At 39.5% G+C, this 16,888-nt stretch overlaps 1 protein-coding gene across 1 annotated transcript; it reads left to right on the top strand.

The window, feature by feature from the left end:
- Window positions 1-1,432: 1,432 nt before the first annotated feature.
- Window positions 1,433-5,169, top strand: LOC148188550 (uncharacterized). Its single transcript, XM_088082711.1, has 2 exons — window positions 1,433-3,367; window positions 4,350-5,169. Exons 1-2 carry the CDS (start codon window positions 1,433-1,435, stop codon window positions 5,091-5,093), a joined length of 2,679 nt encoding a protein of 892 aa, XP_087938837.1. The 3' UTR covers window positions 5,094-5,169.
- Window positions 5,170-16,888: the final 11,719 nt, after the last annotated feature.

The following is a 16,888-nucleotide window of genomic DNA, read 5'->3' on the forward strand; positions in this document are numbered from 1 at the left end:
ATTTGCAAAAGTAGCTTGTTTTTTCCCATTTTAGAAATACTTCTCAAAATATAAAGTAGCAAAAGAAAAAAAAAAACATTATATAGTATTCAGGAGTGGCAACCCACCCATTCCTATACATGAAAAATAGTTTGGGGCCATAAACCTCCTAATGTATTCCCTGTAAGAAGGCTCCCTGGGGTTCCACTATTATCACAATACATCACATGAGAAGGACAGACATCTTTCACGACCATTTCTCTCCATCACTTTGTTCTCCTCATGAATAAAATATCAAAGCGGAGTCTGTTTGCAGAACTGGGGAGTTGAGAAGTATTGTTGTGTTGACACTTGGGCTGTCTCTTTACCTCCCACTCTCGCCCTCACTCTGGATGCTTCTGGCTGTCTGCCGCCATTTGAAATGCTAATAGATTTCTCAGTGTAAAACTTTCTTCCTCCTCTATGCTAGCTCTCTCTGCCCACTGACTCGTCTCTGTTACGGCCTGCCTTCATGGCTGCATCCCTTCTCCATAAGCATCTGTTCACTTGGCAGCAGAGAAATGGCTTCTTTTAAAAAGATGCATCTTGTGTAAATTGTTAAAGGACTGGTTGCTCAGTCACCTCTGCCAGATTCAATTACAGTGTGTCAGATTCGGTACATCCTTTGATTAAGAGTCTGCCAAACAAATACCCGAAAAGAAAATCCTGTCTCATGATTCATCGGAGTGAAATGTTGCATATTACCACCGTGGTTAGCTCAGGTACACCAATCAAAATATAATCAGCTCAGTCCCCAGAATAAAGTGTTGACGTTGTACGTCTCCGCAAACCACTGATTTGTACATGATAAAGTAATTCAGAGTACAAGTATATGAGGCGAGTTTCTCAGCGGTAAGAGGGGATGGTGGACGGTGTGACACCTTGATGTGACAGCTGCCAAGCAGCGAATCACTATTTGACACTAAAAAAGCTGGCATTTTTTAAAAATAGGTCTGGACCGGCCCTGGAGTGTTTGTAGCGACCAAAGTGGGTATTTTTTAATGAGAGTTTGTGACACTTCTAGCCATGTTTGTAGCAACAAAAGCAAGTATTTTTTACTGTGTAGCGACAAAAGCAGGTACTTTCCAACAAGAGTTAAGGACATGTCCAGTTGTGCTTGCAGTGACAAAAGCAGGCATTTTATGACGAAAGCTTGGGACATGCTCAGTCATCTTTGGAGGTTTTACTGCTTTACTGCGGGTTTTTCAGAGGAATTCCTTTGCTACCGCCATCTGTTGAAAAGTATGTTGGGGCTGAACATAAACATCAGATGTCTCAGCATACATCATTTTATGCATAGATTCACTCTCACATTTCATGTTAAAATACAGCATTTATCTTCAGTTTCCCTTTCTTATGTCTTCCTGTAGGAGCTCGAACTGGATGCTGTAAAATAATTAAAGATCCATCCACCATGATGTTTGTGGGGACTCCTTTGGGTAGCAATACTTCCTCCCCTATCAGAGCCCACAGCCCCAGTCCTGATCATCAGTCCGATGGTGCCTCGCCTGCTCTCCTGACTCAGTCACCTCCGTGTTGGGCATCACAGGCACGGTGCGACCTTGCTCAGGCAGAAGCAGAGCTGCGTCGCCTTCAAGAGCGTCATGCAACTGAGACCGAATCTGTGAATCGGGGTGTAGAGCGGGCAATACTGGGAGCTCGCAGAGAAGAGCGGCGCCTGCTGGAGAGGGTGGAGCAGGACCATCGGGACACTCAGCAGCATCTGGAGCAGGTCCAGAGGGAGAACATGGCAGCAGCCCGGGTCAGCCAGTCCCTGTTGGACCAAAGGCTCCATAAACTGGCTCAACTTCAGCAGCGGATTCAGGAGGTGGGTCAGCAGTCAGGTCCAGAAGAGAGTGGGCCAAACCAGCTGCTGAGGGATATTACAGAGTTCCTACAACCGTGGGAAGTCTCAGTTTCCCTAAAGAAAGTGCACTTCAAACCAAGCTCCCAACCTAATGCTGTCACCTTTGGAGACATCCGTGTGCAAGAACAAAGCCTGGGCCTCCATGTCGGAGGTTGTGGGCCACAGGGGCAGCTGTGTGCTCTCCATTCACATGAGATGCAGTGTGAAGACACAAACCAACAAGGTGCTGGAGGAGAGAAAAGCACCCTGGGACAGGGATGGACCTCGCCAACCGGCAGGGTTGTCAGAAAGATCAGCCTCTCTAATCGGAGTGATCTGGAATCAGAGGAGGAACAAAACCTCTCCTCAACAAAGATTCGTTGCTGGCTTCCGAAGTGTGAGCAGCCTGACTGGGAGTCATCTCAGGATGACGAGATGGAGTCAGCCTCTTTTCAGCCACAAGGGGAGGACGTATTTCTGGCTGTCCCTAAGGTACTTAAAAGCATGGACACTGAGGGCAAGGAGCAGGTGTACAAGATGAATAGTAACGGGAAACACTACTCTCCCAGAAATCCAAGAAAGTCAATTACTTTGGGCTCTGGTCGGAAACTGTCCCCCTCACCCGAACGAAGACGGGAGCATGCTAAGCTGAGTCTCTGCTCGAGTTTAGACAACCAGGGCGGAGACAAAGGAAAAGTGAGTCGTGATTCAAAAAGTAGATCTTTCAGGTACGGAAACAGTAACGTGACATCTCCCAGGATGACTGCAAGAGAGCCACTGACCAGCCAAAGCTGCCTAGACCTCACATCCAGGGGCAGACCTCACTCTCGCCTCAGCCAGTCCTCTGATGAACACTCCCTAGGGACTCATGGTGACTCTGGTCGAGCACCGTCCCCATCAGACAGCCTTGACTCCAGCTACACTTTCATCGTTAGCCCACCTCATGACTACAGCATGAACAGAGGCTCTCTGAACTACAATTGCCGTCTATCAAAATCTGCTGTGGACTTGACTCACAGGAATCGCCCAATGATTAGTGGTGGGACAAACGAGCATGTAGAAGTGTGGAGTGTCAACTGTGGCAAATCCATGACAAGCTCAACTTCGCCAACTCTCAGTAGGGGGCCAAGGGCCTCTGACATGGGACAGATGCACTCATACCCTACATACAGAGGTCATATTCTGCAGCAGCCACAGAAAAAAAACACTGCGGCTGGCTCAAAACAAGCCCTGGTGGCTAGGTCGTTATCCATGTCCGTCATAGATGTTTCCTCTCAAGAACCAAAGAGAGGCAGAGGAGAGAGAGGAGAGCCAGCCCTGGTGGAGATGGAGGAGGAGGATGGAGACCCATCCTTTACAATATTCAACCCTGGAGGAGTCCGTCTGGTCAGGCAGTTCGGGAAGCAGGGTTCTGGCCGGGCTGACCTTACCCTGCCGAGTGGTATCCATGCCACACCACAGGGCCAACTCTTTATAGTGGACTGCGGAAATGCACGTGTTCAGGTACGTGTTGTGTTAAACGTAGGGCTGGGCGACAACACGATAACAATAATTATGTCAATATTATTGTCCTTGACAGTGACATGATAAATGCTCGATAGATTCTCTATATAATTATAACACCCTAACCTGTAGAGGGGGGAAGGTAATGCATCTTAAATGCCAGTTACCATCCACCATCAACCAGAAGAAGAAGACTGAGTAGCAGTCGTAGAAAAAGAAAATAACCGGGGACCAGCTGACCAGCCACTTGAGCGCATGGCAACGTTTTAAATATTACAACAAAATTTAACACGGACATTAAATTATTTTTAGTAAGATTGTTTTGACCAGGGATTACATCTCACCGTGACTTCGCCACATAACATAAGCTACAGTTGCTCTTTAGTTTACTCATCTAATGCTAACTGTATGTTGGTAAGTTAATGTAACTGACTGATCGGATATTTAATGTAATATAGACTTTCATCGCTACTTTACGACATCATAAAAGTCTGTCATTGCCATTTTGTTTAAGTAACTGCAGAAATTGTAAACTGCGGGTATAAGACTTGCACGGAAAGAATTGAACACAGTTGCAATTTTTTTTTTACTGTTTCCATTGTCACTAAAACATTACAGAAATTGTTTTAAACCGTCGATCCAAAGAGTGTGACGTGCTCTGTGAAATGTTTTGCTGTTGCACAAATGTTATCTTGTTATGACAATAAATAACAGGTTAAACCACAATAATCATATATCTTCAACTTTCAATAAGTGGCAAAAATCTGCCTTTACACTTTAAAGAAATAATGATTGGATTTTTTTCTTTTGTAGGAAATTATTGATATCGACCAATATGAAAGTTTTGATCATGATAACTTTGTTAGCCATATCGCCCAGCCCCAGTTAAACGTTTTTCAGACGTTTGCTGTAGTGCACGGTATGTGCACTATAACAAATGAAACTGCCATCAATGTTAAAACTGAATTTAACTTTGAAACAGGTGACTGACCCTCGGGGCAATGTCCTCCAACAAGTGACCTCCCCAACTTCTGACAGCTCTGCCAGACGATGTCGGAACTACTTTGACATCGCTGTCAATGCTAAGGGTTTGATAGCACTGAGCTGCGCAGCCGAGCGAGCCCTGCTTGTGTTCAACCGTCACGGCCGCCTGCTCCAGACCTTTGGAGGGTCAGGGTTGGGCTCCGCAAAAGATGAACTTGAGGCTCCCAGGGGTGTGACCATAACCAGGCTGGATGAGTTCTTGGTAGCTGATATCCGGAAAGGTACCCTCATTGCCCTAAAGCTTGAACCAAAGACCGGCTCCCGTCTTGAGCGTACAGTGGTGACTGGTTTCCATCGGCCGTACTTAGTGGCAGCTTGCTTGAGCTCAGGCATGATAGCTGTGTCCGAAAGAGGCAACGAAACAGGTCGTGTGCCTTGTATCAAAGTGCTCGAGCCAGGCTGGAACACAGTGAGAGTTGTGGGTGTATGTGCTGGTATGGGACCAGTCCTGACCTGCCCATGGGGCATCTCTATAGATAAAGATGGCGATGTACTGGTAGCAGACTGGGGAGAACAGCACAGAGTCTTGTTATATCCAGCACAGGGAGTGGGGTGGCCGATAGTGACCCAGGGCTTGAGTAGTCCACGTGGACTTGCCCTGCTACCTGAGGGTCAACTAGCGGTGTCGGACAGCATGCACCACTGCATTAAGATATACCAGTACAAGGCGATCCAGGACTAGAAAGAGTTAGCTGATGTTTAAAGATTCAGAAGCTCAGTTCACCATGTGAATCTGTATTTTTATCAAACCCACTGATCATAAGGAGGCACCACCATTATTTACAGCGTACATTCATGTTTAGATTGCACCACCTTCCTAGATTACCTAAAAGCAGCCTGGGCAAACCATATGGGGGGTTGCTATATCGAAAGAGTCATGGTAAGAGCCCAAATACTAGTACATTCTTCCTCCGTCTGTGCTTGACATTAGCTTTTTCAATTTAAAATACTAGACTTCACCTTTCAAATAATAAGCTCTGTAAAATGTATCCACATATTAATCCAGCATGCAACCGTTGTGGACCCACATGTTCTGGCACTACCCAAGAACACAAAGACGTCACAACGCATTGGCAAAACATTTTAAAGTTGTTAGAAGACATCCTGGGCAGACATATGGATCATCCTTACATCCTTGTAATGATGCCATACAATATTGTTTCTCTTTTGCTTTTGTTTTCTTATATATTTTTTTCTTCTCTGTTTTTTGATTTTACTTTTTTCTAATAAAATAATTTAATCTGTAACATATATATTTTAAACTTGTTTGCAATGCTAAACATCTATAACATTTCACCCTATAGGGTATTTTATTTTGTCAAACAATGTTTTCTATACATAATGTATCAGAAATTCTATTTTCACTCCCATGCCATTTTGAGCTATATGTTTTACTTTGTAAACCCCCAAAAGAGCTGGGGGAGAAAAAACCCAGATTCAAACAGTTAGTTCCTGCAGTTTGAGATACTGTAAAATGGAAACTGAGCAATTATGTAGCTGTAAAATAAGAGCACAGGCAGGTGTCCACCTGGACTTGTAGGCCAAAGGCTATATATTTAATATCAAAAGCTAAAAAACTAATAGTACATTTGAAAATGAAAAAAATATTTTTTTCTTAAAAAAAATAGTTGTCTCACACTGAGCAAACAGTGCTCAGTGTGCCATACGTTTTGCTTTCCTGCTCTCAACTGTTCAGGGTAAAACAGGACAAAAGATTGGTTTATGAATACATATTTTATAGATTAGAGTGTATTTATAGTCTGTATAATGTCAGTAGTATTGCATATGTTAGTATTCTTGCAGAGATTTCATTTACAGTTGCTAACCAACAGAGATTAATTCAGACAAGTCATCAAAACAACATCCAAGACAAATACAGATGTAGTATTTTCTTTTCCAGTGTGGGATTTTTTTATTTTTGATGTTAAAATGAGAATAGTTTCAATATTTCACTGACATCTTGTCATGATTTGCTTCAGTAATTCCTGAAAATTGTACAATTTTTCATGCTGTCACTGATCTTTACTGACGACGAGAGGAGCTCAGTAGCTTTTTTCCAGTCCTCCCACTCTCTTCTTTCACCAGTCGTGTCTGTCATGTATATCCACCACTCTATGATGGATTCTGTATTTAACATGTGGCTGCACCGATGCCAGAAAGTACGGGGTGGATGAATCATCAGCGGTGAAACCAGACTGTCATCCAAATACTTTTTTTGTGAAATGTGTCTCTTTATGGCAGATCAGGGGACCAATGCTTATTTGAGATCAGGCAGAGATATGACGGATATTTACGCAAAAAAAAAAACAGATTATCTGCAGTAATGGTATTCCACTAGAGTTAATTTTAAGAATAGTTTTTACTTTTACTCAACTATATTTATCTGACAGCTGTTGCTATTCTCTTCGTTTCAGATTAAGGTTTTTGCGTTCACTTTTTTAAATGGAAAAAGGTTTTGAGCTTCTAATCCTTCAACTCATTTAAAGCATCAATCTTCAAAACTTAAAACAGGGTTTTTTCACCTGACAGCAACAATATGTCATGACTTTTTAATAACTTTAAATTATTGTGATCATACATTTATTCCACTATTAGTCTGCTTCACTTTTATGTTGTCATTTAAACGTCTGTGTGTTTAGGTTTGTGTTCGATAACACTAAAATTTGAACCTTTCTTTGGGGTGGAGGCTTCAAATAAGCCCGCTTGGTTTCTAGTCCTTCCCCGCACTTTGGTTTTTTGTCTTGTTTTGTTTTGACCATTTTGTGTATTTTTAAATTGTGCAAAAAAACCTAAAACTAAACTAAAATAAAAACATTTCTGTAGTTTTAATCCCAGTATCATAAAATAGCTAAATGAAACTAAAATACTGTTAAGATGTTTATGCATGAATAATTCAACACTATGAAAGAGGCTGTTTTTTGACATTTCAGTACTTTTTTACTACTATTGTGTTTCTAAAGTAAAAATTTGAATACAAAACTTTTACATATAACAGAGTTTTTTTTCTGTTGAAGTTTTGCTACTTTTACTAAACTGAGAGTGTTTGGAGTGTTTTTCTATCAACTGGGTTACACCCAAATGTTCCCATTTGAGGACCTGATATCTTGGCAGATGCACAGTTGTGAATCATTTCTGATTTAATGGATTATTATGCTTTACACGTATTTATTCCTTGGGAAATCAATTGTTGTGATGACTTCTACTTAATTAATAAATTCTTCTAAATAATAAAAAAAATGGTCCTCTTGTGGCTTTCTTTTCATATGAGAAAAACAAAGGCGTTCAGAAATACAGTGGTGGAGCCACATCAACAAAGACTATGTCTTGAACATATTACAGTTCCTATTGTAGCAATTCACTTCTAATAAATAGAGACATATTTTAAAATATATCAGTTAATGTGTGTATGGAGTCATTTAAGTATTGCCGTGTATAAATACTGCATCTACTAACAAATTTACAGAATGGAAAATCTGATTATTGTTCAATAAATTGATTTTTTTTTTTACATTTCATATCACATTAGCAGCACTAGACATTAACTCATCATCATTTTCCATTTATTTGACACAATATCTCACTCATCTTTTGCACTAATGGGAAATCAAGAGTTAAATCTGCAGCACATCAACCACAATTAGAATGTGAATGCTGATGAAAAAATAATAACCATAAATGAAGTTGCGCACAGCATGAACTGAAGGAGGAAATCTCTTGGGTTTAACACCCACGTACTCTCATTTGTTGCCAAGTGAAGAGTAATATAAGGGCTTTGTTTGCATTTTTATTGAATTTGCTGCACATGTGAGAGATTCTTACTAACCTCTCCTCAGATCAAACAGTTTCAAATTTTTGCCATTATCCACACTGGTGCCGTTAGGAAATTCCATGGTAACAAGTTTGGTTCTCGCTTTGAAACAAAATAGCTCAATTAGACCTCTGAGGGATTTTCAACAAGTCATGTTATGTAGTAAGATAGGAGCAGTGTGCTGAAGGGCTTGAGCCAAAAAAAACATAATATAATCAAGTTGTTCTTTGGTGATTTTGATATGTCTTTTTTCCTTTTTAATACTTATTTCTGCCACACTACTGCACATACTACTAACCTGCCCAACAGATACACATGCTACTAATATACCCAAACAATACACTATATCACCTTCAGTGTATTCATATCATACCTACAGGTGTTTAATGCATATATTTACACTATTTATTTACCTTATTGCAACCTCTGCACCTACTCTACTGTTAATACTTACACACAATAAAGTCAATATGTATATAACCCATCTACTCTGTACTTTACTGCCTTTTACACTTCTGGTTAGATCCTAAATCAGTGAGTCTCAATTTATGGCCTGCATGCCAAATCTGGCACCAAATAGAGTCCCGGGTGGCCCCCCCAAGTATTTTTTTTAATTCACAATAAACAAATACAGTGATTCACACTGGGAATCGTTTTTGTACTTTTAGTAAGGTGTCAGAATGCATAAATCAAAATCAAAATACAGCTTGTTTATCCTACTACATGATGGGTAGATTCTTTTTATTATCACACCCTGGGATGTGTCAATGATTGCAGCAACATTGATATTTATACAGTACTTTTTGTGCAATGTCAAAAACTCACACTCATGCCACTCTGCACAAGAAAGTGCTCTTTTCAAAATGGGAGTTTAAAAATATTATACATTAATATGATTTTCTACTTTCATTGACTTTATTTTTTAATGAATATCAGTCCAAATTATCAATATAAAATATATATTTATTATCTGAATTTTAACCCTTTAAATGGTAGGTTTTTGTCATTATACCCGCTATGTTTTTATATGAAAAAGAAAAAAACCCAAAAATGAGTTATTTTCAACATACTACATGCAAAGTTTTCTTTTTTCTTTTAAACCCACAGCCTAGGATATGTCAATGATTTACAGCAACATGACTGTGACAGTGCATCTGGTGGAAAAAGCATGTATTTTCTCCATATGCCAAATGGTTAAAACAAACAAAAAACAACAACAAAAAAACAAAACAAAAAAAAAACCCAAAAAGAAATCATCAGGTGAAAAATAGTAAAAACAAATTCCAAATTCCAAGGTAAAAGCCCAAATTGACACCCGGAAATAATACAATGCATGTTTTTATGCTTGGAGGACGGTGGGGATAAAAAAAAATACAGTTTAAATTAACAGTAGGAATATAACAATTTTCTTTTACAGTGTATTTTAGACTTACTGTAAGAGCTGAGCTGGAAATTACAAGATTAAAATGTATGCCATAGTGCATGAACAAAGCCAAAATTATCAAAAAACCAAGAATGTAAAAAATAGTCAGTCCTTGATGACAGCTCACCGGCTGCGTGTATTTCCCGGAAATGCTACACATTCCCCTGGACTTCCCAGGGCCCTGGCTAATTGCTGGGATTTCTTTTGCACTTAGCTCCCTAAATAATACGTGTGGCACTATGTATTTGCTGGAATTGTATTTCTTAGACCCTCAGAGTACTCACCATGTTTTCTTCACTTCTGACGTTACGTTTGGTGAACAGGAAACCTATAAAAACAAATGGTAACGTTAGCTAAAACAAGCCACACAAGCTAGCAAGCTAATGTTTGTTGTTGATTAAACAAAGCCACGTAATTACTACAGCGGCGCTCATAAACACTAAACAAACATGTGACAGCTCTCTTATCGCGTCGACTAACTCATTTAAATTAAATACATACGAAACATATCTCAAATGTAAGAATATTTCGCATGCTAATATTTAGCTTACTACATCACCTCACCTGGGTCCGGTTGTGCAGGTGAAGAGGAGGACACGCGTCCGGGCGAGATTCAGGTTGTTCCACAAATTTAATCACCACACCAAATTTTAAAATGAAATTGAAAGACTGAAATACTTTAGGGGGGACCTGTTTGGTGTAAAAATAAGCAAAGGTTGTTATTTTCCAGCCACAGCCACTAGGTGTTGGTAAAGAGCGACCCTCCTGTTGCGGGTCATCAGGTTCACCTGTTTCCCATCAGCTGTTTCCTCGCTGATGGACTATCCTGTTTCTCCATTGTTCTCCTGTCAGCGGCCTTTTTGTTTCCAGCCAGCTGCTCATCCTGTCATCCAGTGTTCCTGTTCCTCAGTCAGCTCACCCAGGTTTCTCCAAGTGCACAAGTCCTCTATTATCCCCCTCTCACACGCCCACTTCAGCTCTTATATTTTATTTACAGTAGAGAGTTTGCATGCTCTCATAAAATCTTTTCTCTCTCATCAAATAAAATCTAGAAAAAGTAATTGCCCCGGCCCTTCATACATAAGGTTTTGAAAAGTTACAAGGTTCCTATTGTTTTGTTTTTAATAGTTTTTGCATTTTTTTTGTTGTATGTTGTCTCTAATTTTGTTGCTGCTGTTTAATCTCAAGAGTAAATTCATTTAGGGACTGTTCTCTATTTATCATAGGAAGGTGTAGCTGGACTGTGACTTTGCTTTTAGTTTGTTTGAGTTTTTGTTCTGTGTTATCTGAAACTTATTTTGCTGCATGTCTTGAAAAGGACACATTTGAAAAAAGATATTTTAGATCTCAAGCAGTTTTTACTGGTTAACCATTTTTTTTTAAAAGAAGTTAGTTGGCTCTATAGAGATGTATTTGAACTAAATAAACACACTTAGGGACTGTTTTGTATTTATCAGAGGAGGAGGATGGATTAGGTCTCACTTTTTTGTTGTTTTTTGTTTTGATTTGTTTGGGTTTTTTTTAAACCTCCCCAGAGCTACAAATGTTTTACCTTGAGCCTCCCTGAGTGACTTGGTGAAAATGCACGACACTCCCTTCACCACAAATTAGTTGTTAGGTTTTAAGAACTTATTCTTTAATGTTTGAAAGAGAAAAGTTGAAAACAAAATCCTGGATTTTAAAAAAGCTTGTTTTTTTCACTCTGTTTGTGCATGCTAGTTCATTTGTTTGTTTAGTAAAATTTTAAATGAAACATAGAAAAGTGATTTTAATGACATATCACTATCTATCCTATCACTACCTTAAGCTTTTTTTCTTTTTTTTGACAGAAGCGTTTTTCCCACATAATATGTTCAACCACTTACAAAAATTTCAAACTCCACTTTCAATTCCAATTTCTGTTTTTAGGCTTCATGGTTGTGGTGTAATTTTGGCAATTTTAAAAACATGCCTCGTGTTTTCTTTACACCAATACATCCATTTAAAGTAATATAACCCTCCCCTAAGCCATAATAATAATAAAAAAACCTACGTCCTTCCTCTGTGCCTAAAAAAGTATTTTACATGCTTCCCCTTTTTTTTCCCACCGCCCGCCTCATTAATAAATAACAAACCTTTACAGTGTCAAATAAACTTAAGACTTGTTCAGTTTGTCTGTTAGGAGCAGCGATTGTTTAAATGTATAAGTGACTGCATTTCTATAAGAACAGCATAACCTTGTGCTTAATGTATTTATTGACACTGTATATATAAGACTTAAGCTGTAGAGGAAGAGTTATGGAAATGGCCAGGCTCCTACGCACAGGACACCAACGTAAAATCAGCAGATTATTTACGGAGTATTACGTGTTTGTACAGAATAAGAGGCTTGCAGTATTCTCTAATTTTGCAGTATTCTCCAAAACGCTTTTGCATATTCGTTTGAGTCTCTACACCTGCGAGACTACCAGATGTTTACCTTTGGATCAGGTCTACCAAGCAGGGCATGTGATCCTTTACACAAATATTACACAAACACTTTTCCAAAACACATTTGCTTTTGTACTTCTTTGTGTTAAAGACAGTGTGCAGACTGATGTTTCTTCCAGAGAGATAAAAGAGATGCAGAGTGGCTGAAAGCTGCTGCCGGCCGTTCCAGTGGGGCCTTATTAAAGCAGTTACACAGCTGTCGGCGTAACTGTGACTGGCCCAAACATAAAGCATGTACAAAGTGTCTTCGGCTGGTCACCTTGGTGACAGTGCTGACGACAGCAACGCAAAAAAGTACAGTGCACGCCACTGAATGCAGAATGTGCTGTGTCCTCACTAATGTGCATGATTTATTTTTATCCTACTTTTGTCACACCAAGCTGACATTTTCCACCACAGAAAACTGAGCTTTTCAAAATGTTCTTCAGAGTGGAACAAAAAAAAAGAAGCTTTTTGGGAACCTTGGTGTTCGGCTGTCAGCCCTCACAGAAATCGTTGTGCACACTCGTCGTTGTGCAATCGTTTGAGTTTATCAAACTGCAGTATTCTGCCTCCAAGTCTCTGTGAACGCTCATTTGTGCAGTCGGCTGACAGCAGAAACATGTGACAGCGACAACACCTGTGCTGAGAGCTTCGCCATAAAGAGCCAAAGTCCCAACACACATCTGGGTTAGCTTTTGTTCCATTATATATGAAGCTTTCTAACAGCATTTTTCCTCAGTCTTCCTGAAAAACCGAATGTTTCTGTGGGAGTTTCTGTCCATTTTTCAAGCTAAATGGATATCTACAAATGTAAAGATACTTCCATGTTATAAACCACCCATCTGTTTTATTTTACTTCCAAAATTGTGTCATTATATTATGATTAATATGATGATGATTTTTATAAGAATAACTATTGCTAGTAGTAGTAATGATTCACTATAATCATAATAACTTTTGTTTTATTTCATTTTTCCCAAACTGCTTTTGCAATTCATTAGAATAATTTGGACTATTATTTTACTTTTTTTTCTTTTGTTATCTTCTACATGTGTATCATGATAGATTCTGTACAACCTTTTTTTGTCTGTCCATACCTGTAAATTTTATGGTATTTTAAACTTCCTGTTTTGTCTTTTTGGCTGCTTACATAACAGTACAATTCATCACTTTTTTTCTAGATAAATAGATTGGTGAAGTAATGAGTCCTGAAGTCCGTTAGCCTTTTAGCACCTCTGGTTCCCTCGTCTTTAAGTCTCTGGGTTTTTGAATGGGTTTTCGGTAAAATGCCTTAAATAAGGTCTGTGGTTAACGCAGGTTAAAGATATTTAGACGTTTTGTTCTGCAACATAAAATACGTCCACTTAACCACGATTTTTGAACTTTTAAAGGTTTTACTCGTCTTAAAAAAGGCGGTTTCTAATGAGTGGCTAAATGGGACTACAGTGTTTGTCTGGGACGTTAGACGTCATCACAGCGGACACAGAAACTCATTAAACCCACGTGTCCGAATTTACAGCTTTACAGAGTCGCACTTGAACTTGTAGATTTATCTGTTTATGATATTTTTCGATCGTGTTTTAACGTGTTTTTACAGTGTTTGTAGTGGTGACGTTTAAGTCGTGCGACCGCTGTGTAGTTCGTTGTATAGTCTAACAATTGCTTTTTGCTTCTGGTGATTTAATTTACGCTTCGAAACACACAAAAGTGGTGTTCATTTGTAAAGGTTATCATGCTAAACGAAACGTGTAAATCTCATAAACTCTTGTTCGTCACAGAGCTTATTTTTGGCGACAATCGAAAATCCCATTCAAAAATCCCATAAGGTTTTTGACGAGGGAACCAGTGCGATGCCATCTTCGTGCCTGGCCTACAAAAATACATCATCCCTTCACCACTCTACTGAGGGTTGGTACTACTCGGTACTGCAGTGTTGTATATAAAAATATCAACTCCTTGTCAGGAACTAAAAACAATGGGTAATTGAATGTTAACAAAATAATTGTCAGTTGAAATAAAAAGCTTTTTGAATTTTACTCTCAGTAATGCAGAAGACAGACATTTAGCTTTGAATAAAAACCCAGGCAACACGCTCAGAAACACACATGAAAGCAGCCCTCTGTGAGTAAATACGCTGAACTACATGTGCTGCGGAGCATAGCCTGAGGCTATGAAGAGGGAAGGCGTGGGCTCTCGTCACTGAAACACAATAACTTGTCGGTAGCAAATGAGAAAATGAGCCTGCTGAGAACGAGTATCTGGTTATGTCACAAGACAAATGAGGGAAAAACTCTGGTCCATAATTAACTGTGCTGGAGATTCAAAGTAAATCGGTGAAAAAAAACCTTTACATTTTAGCCTCAAAACCGTCATTTTGAGAAGATGATCACATTCAAGATACAATGCTGAGGTACATACAAGACTGAACGCACCTAAAATAATATCACGTCGGACAGAGATGTCAAACTCAAGGCCCGCGGGCCAAAATTATTGACCCACGAGATAATATCAAATGTCTATTAGAGCTGGCCCACCAGTATACAGCGCATGCACCGCTAATAGTACAAATCCCAGAATGCACTGCAAGTGCATTGGCGCGTCAATCATGACCTGCAAGCATCCCCTCCTCCTCTGTTGGCATTCATTAGCAACCTCATGCTGTCAGTCACCTTGGGCAAATTTAAGCTATTCCTCCCAAAAAACGGCCAAATGAAAGGTGGACTTTGAAAACAGGAGTTTTCTAGACAGGTGGGAGGCAGAGTGTCTGTTCACGAATATAAAGGACAGACCCGTTTGTCTTGTTTGCGGAGCCAACGTGGCTGTAACGAAAAGGTTTCCATTGAAAATGAATTTGAAAGGCTACAGACAGAAAGAAGGGCAGAAGAAGTTTTTTACTTTATTTATTTAAATAAAGATAAAGGAATGCCACTGATGTGTCTTTTATTTGAAATTTGATTTTCATGTGTTTATAATATTAATAAGCTTTGCTTGTTCCAGATTCAATGCTTAAGCAAAACTTAAGTTTGTTTCCCACATTAAAAGTTAAGCATTATATATCTGGAGAGAGAGGAAAAAATGTTCAATTGTAGTCAGTTTTTCAATAAATATCGAGTGTGGCCCGCGACTTTGTCCCAGTTTTTAATTTTGGCCCACTGTGTATTTGAGTTTGACACCCCTGATGTAGGATTTAGCAGCACAGCAGTGAGGTTTGCAAATTGCAACCAGCTGAAACTTCTCCCGTGTGCCAAGCCTTAACTCGCTGTTCCTTAGTGTTTGTTCTTTGGGTGATTCATCCAGGGAGCCGAATCACCCTCTCTTCCTCCCCATAACAAACGGCAGCTCAGCACATGATGCTGAAATTCGGCCCGACTCTAAAATGAGTCAAGCGGCTCAAAAACTGGGCCAAAAATATACGTTGTATACTTGGCTTAAGGCTACCAAAACACAATAATTTGTATTTTCAGGTGATTATACACTAAAGGAAACATACTTATTATATTATGCCAATTTAAGCTTTTCAGGCAGAAAAGATTTTGGTCAGAGCAAATGTCAACAAAAGAGTGCTTTTTCATGCAAATACACTTGAAGTCCAAATACGTAAAACGTTTCACAGATACAACAAATCACAAAAATGAAGGACACATCATAATTGGATCTGTTTGCAGAGAGTTTGCAGATCTGTTGGAAAGCTCTTGGTTTTAAACTCCCTGGTGGCTGCCGTCAGCCCACTGCCAGACTTTCATCTCTGCGTGACGCTACTACATCAGAAGCTCTCCGTGACATATCGTAGTGGAGTGCATGAAACACACCGTGACACACACTTTCACAAATAAGCAGGCAGGAAAGACAGTTTTATGGCACCGTTTGCCACTTAAATGAATGGATGTGATTTAATAGTAATTCAATTCAAAATGATAAAGAACTAAAAATTTCTTTAGGCTGCATTCAAGTTAGGAATTAACAATCCTCCCACATCCACCTTCAGTTTTTATGGTCCAATTTTCACTTTTCCTTCCTGCTTGCTCACAGACGCACAGTGCGAGGGAGCCCAGCTGGTTCAGTACACTTGGCTGTCTTTTATAGTTTGTATCATAAACTCAACATCAGCTCAGGCTTTGGTAGGCTTGCTTTTTCTGCAAACTGTTTTTGGTTGTCAGCAGTGGACCTGTGGGAGGTGTAGGCTAGTTTATAGTAAATATCAAAGGTTTCAATAAAAATCAAGGCCACAAGCTTAAAGCTCTTAAACAAGGTTGTTTAGCATTTAGAAAAAGATGGAACTTAACTAGCAAAGCAATCATTTAAAACCAAATCTAGACACTTGTGAGCTGAAATATGGGGTGTTAAATAAGGTCCACGTGGAAAATGAACACAGTTTTGTTTTGCGCCTTAAATGATCTGGTCTGTGAGAGCCCGGACACAGCGGAAAGGCAGGAATGTCAGCTTTGATGTCTTTCAGTTTGTTCTTGTTCTGGTTTTCTGGAGGAGGGAGGAGAGAGAGATCACTTCCTCTCTCTTCTGAAGTCAGAAAGTCATTGTACCCACTAAAAACTGCCTTCTCTTTGAACTGAGAAAAATGTCCGACTCCACCTAAAACAGAGATGCTGTCATTAGAGTGCTCTAAATGTCTGCCACCGGACGCAACAATTTTTGTTTTGGCAACACAAAACAACTTGGAAACACCCACAGTGGAGCTGTGACGAGGGATCATTTCAGCTTTTTCTTTTACTTTTTCAAAATGACCAAACAAATAATGTCAGTAATTAACTGTGAATCTGTTACTGAAGTGAATATTTCT

Source organism: Plectropomus leopardus, chromosome 10 (assembly GCF_026936395.1).
Source record: "Plectropomus leopardus strain MGB_pleo_1.0 chromosome 10, ASM2693639v1, whole genome shotgun sequence".
Lineage (NCBI taxonomy): Eukaryota > Metazoa > Chordata > Actinopteri > Perciformes > Serranidae > Plectropomus > Plectropomus leopardus.